Raw genomic sequence first — 3,008 nt, 5'->3', positions numbered from 1 at the left:
ATGTTTTCTTTTTGAATATATTGTAAAATATAATTTATTCCAGTGATCAAAGCTGAATTTTCAGCATCATTACTCCAGTGTTCAGTGTCACATGACCCTTCAGAAATCACTCTAATATGATGATTTGATGCTCAAGAAACATTTATTAATTATTATTGTCAAAGTTGAAATCAGCCGTGCTGCTTCATATTTTTGTAGAAACCATGATACATTTTTTCAAGGTTTCATTGATGAATTGAAAGTTCAAAAGAACAGAAAACAGAATTCTTATGGAACATTATAAATGTCTTTACTTTTAATCCATTTAAAGCTTCTTTGCTGAATAAAAGTATTAATTTCTTAAAATAAAATAAAAATATCTTACTGACCCAATCTTTTGAACAGTCCTGTAATCACTTCTACCTTATTCTAAATTAATAAACTAAGACTTGAATAGACAGTGTGCAGTTGCTTTGAAAATATTAACATTGTAACTGAATTATGACAGCATAATTTTCATTAAAATGTTATTTTGATGTGTTTTATCTTTTTAATAATGCAAGAAACAAATCCGCTGCGTTTCTGTTTAGTCGACCAGCAGTATGACTGCAAATTTAGTGACAGGCGCATGATGACACATGCTTGCACAAATCTAAATGAGCACAGAAAGGCTATTATATTGCAGTTGTAAATAAATATTATGGGTAATAATTACATAATGACTGGACACTCACCACTCCCTGCAGGGTCGGCGGTATCAGGCCACAGTACACGGGAATGTAAGTACTGCATATACACGCCTGTACAAACAAGAACAAGGGATTTGGACATGAATCCACAATAATACTGTGTGATCTAATTCAAAACCATGTGCATTTACTGTAAATATCTTGAATTCATGATTGTTTACAGCGGTCATGTGAGCTGATTATCACTAAACCTACTTGCGGTGTTGATTATAAGTGCTAATGAAGATGTGTTTGTGTTTGAGTGTGTGAGTACGCACTTGCACGAGTTCCTCATTGCTGTTGAAGTGTGAAAATAGCACGTTTTCTCCGTCCGTCACGCGGGTGAGAGAGATGCCCAGGCGGCCGCTGGCCCTGATGTGGCTGTCGGGGGGGAGCGTGCGGTGAAGCATGTTTCGGATGATCTTCACCAGGTTGAAGGAGGGGTGCATGGGCCCTAGGAAGCGCTTTCGGGCTTCTTTAGCCACGTCAATGATGTTGGCTCCGGCCTCTCCTGTCACAGGACCAGAAAGAGAGCAGTCAGTGATCACAGCGACAGGTGACACACGAGTAGTGTAATCTTTGACACAGATACCACAGATGGTACACTAACAAATAAGGACCTTAGTATTGTATTTTTCCTAAAGACAATGAAGCTTTTACATTGTGACATTATTTTTATGATAAATAAGCACATTTTCCAATCAATTTCTCATTACTGTAATGCCAGAAAAAAATTATAATATGTTGAAAATATTTTATATTAAAGAAAATGATGTTTTGACATATTTTTCATGATAATTAACCACATTTTCCAATCAAATTCTCAGTGCTGTAATGTGGAGAAAAAAAGATGCAATGTTTTAATAGTAAAATGTTAACATTTATCATGGTGTCATGGGGATACCATGGTATTTTAAACATGTAGTACTTTCCAGAACCATAAAATGTCATGGATGGTAAATCTAAAAATACCAAATACCATGGTATTAGCATCTGGTTCCGTCAAAGTACGTTTTATGGTATTTAAAAGGTGCCCCAATCAAATAATACCATGTTTATGCAAAATATCTATAAACATATCCATGAAACGTGTAGAGGTATCATGGTACAGTGATAGTATAACATGGTGATACCATGGTATTATGAAATACACCAAGGTACTAAAAATTCCTGTATTCACATGTTGTAATGTAAGGTACTTGCAGGGTAAGAGTCCAAAAAAACACTGAATTACCATGACACTAAGTACTTTTCCTTGTCAATATTTTATTAGGTGTAACATAAATGTGTGTTTACCCAGACAGGCCCCGCTGACCAGCGCAGAGGCCGTGAGCGCGCCCGCACTCGCGCCGTAAATGTGACGCGCATTCTCCACCAGAAACGGCGCGTGCTCCTGGAGACAGCTGGCCACTCCGATGTGATAAATACCCAGAAAACCACAGCCAGCGAAAGAAATATTCCACGGAGAGTCGATAGGGAACATGACTTTTCCTCTTCTGGAAAAAAATAATAAAAAATCTTCAAATAAAAGTTAGTAAATCCCTCTGGTTACTTTCGTTTACAGTCTTTCACGCGCTTGACGCACCGCGGACGATCCATACATGACATTAGAGTGAGCTTCTAACGTTTGGGTTATTATTAATAACTACCTAAACACTAACGCCTTGCGGTTAAAAAGTTTCTAAAGTGATGAACAATCACTGACACAAGCCTCTTGAATGAACTTCTGCTTTCTCCGGTGGCTTGTTAAATAACTTTGCGTAGTGACCGGTGTTTTGACTTGCTCCTCCGTCACTGTCATAAATTACAAAACAGGTCACAAACATCATTAGGGAGGGGCGTATTGACATTGGGCGTGGCTGAGGAGATGTTAGCCAATCAGAGGCTGCGCTTTTGGACCCCATCCCCTTTTCCTTAGCTGTCATTTGAAATGTTTCCTCGAATGTGTTCCAGTTGTCACGCGCCCTTATCTGTTGTGTTGTTGCATTGATTTTTTTTGTTCTTGCATTATGAAGTAATTCTGTCAAGCTTAATGACCAGGTAATTTCCCCCACAAATTCACAGTGCTGTAATGTGGAGGAAAATTATACTCTACAAATAATACCATGTTTTTACCATTAACATGTCCTTATACAAAAAAAGACAAGACAAGAAAAAAGAAGAAGATCAATGTAGAGGTATCATGGTGCAGTGGTAGTATGGTACAGGTATGGTACATGTTATGGTGATACTATGGTATTTTGAAATTCACCATGGTACTAAAGTTCCTGCATTTACATGGTGTTGCAAGGTACTAACACT

General features: G+C 37.7%; 1 protein-coding gene across 1 annotated transcript in view; it reads right to left on the bottom strand.

Moving 5' to 3' along the window:
* pnpla2 (patatin-like phospholipase domain containing 2) overlaps window positions 1–2,515 on the bottom strand; it is a 14,584-nt gene extending 12,069 nt beyond the window's left edge. The window contains exons 1-3 of the mRNA XM_084398031.1: window positions 2,004–2,515; window positions 986–1,218; window positions 714–779 (exon numbers count right to left, since the gene is read on the bottom strand). Coding sequence (XP_084254157.1) covers window positions 714–779; window positions 986–1,218; window positions 2,004–2,190 — 486 coding nt within the window. The 5' untranslated portion in view covers window positions 2,191–2,515. The remainder of the gene's footprint in view (window positions 1–713; window positions 780–985; window positions 1,219–2,003) is intronic.
* Between the last annotated feature and the right edge of the window lie 493 nt (window positions 2,516–3,008).

This window comes from Rutilus rutilus (assembly GCF_951802725.1).
Source record: "Rutilus rutilus genome assembly, chromosome: 23".
In the NCBI taxonomy this organism is placed as follows: Eukaryota; Metazoa; Chordata; class Actinopteri; order Cypriniformes; family Leuciscidae; genus Rutilus; species Rutilus rutilus.
This window is presented reverse-complemented; position numbering and strand designations above follow the sequence as displayed.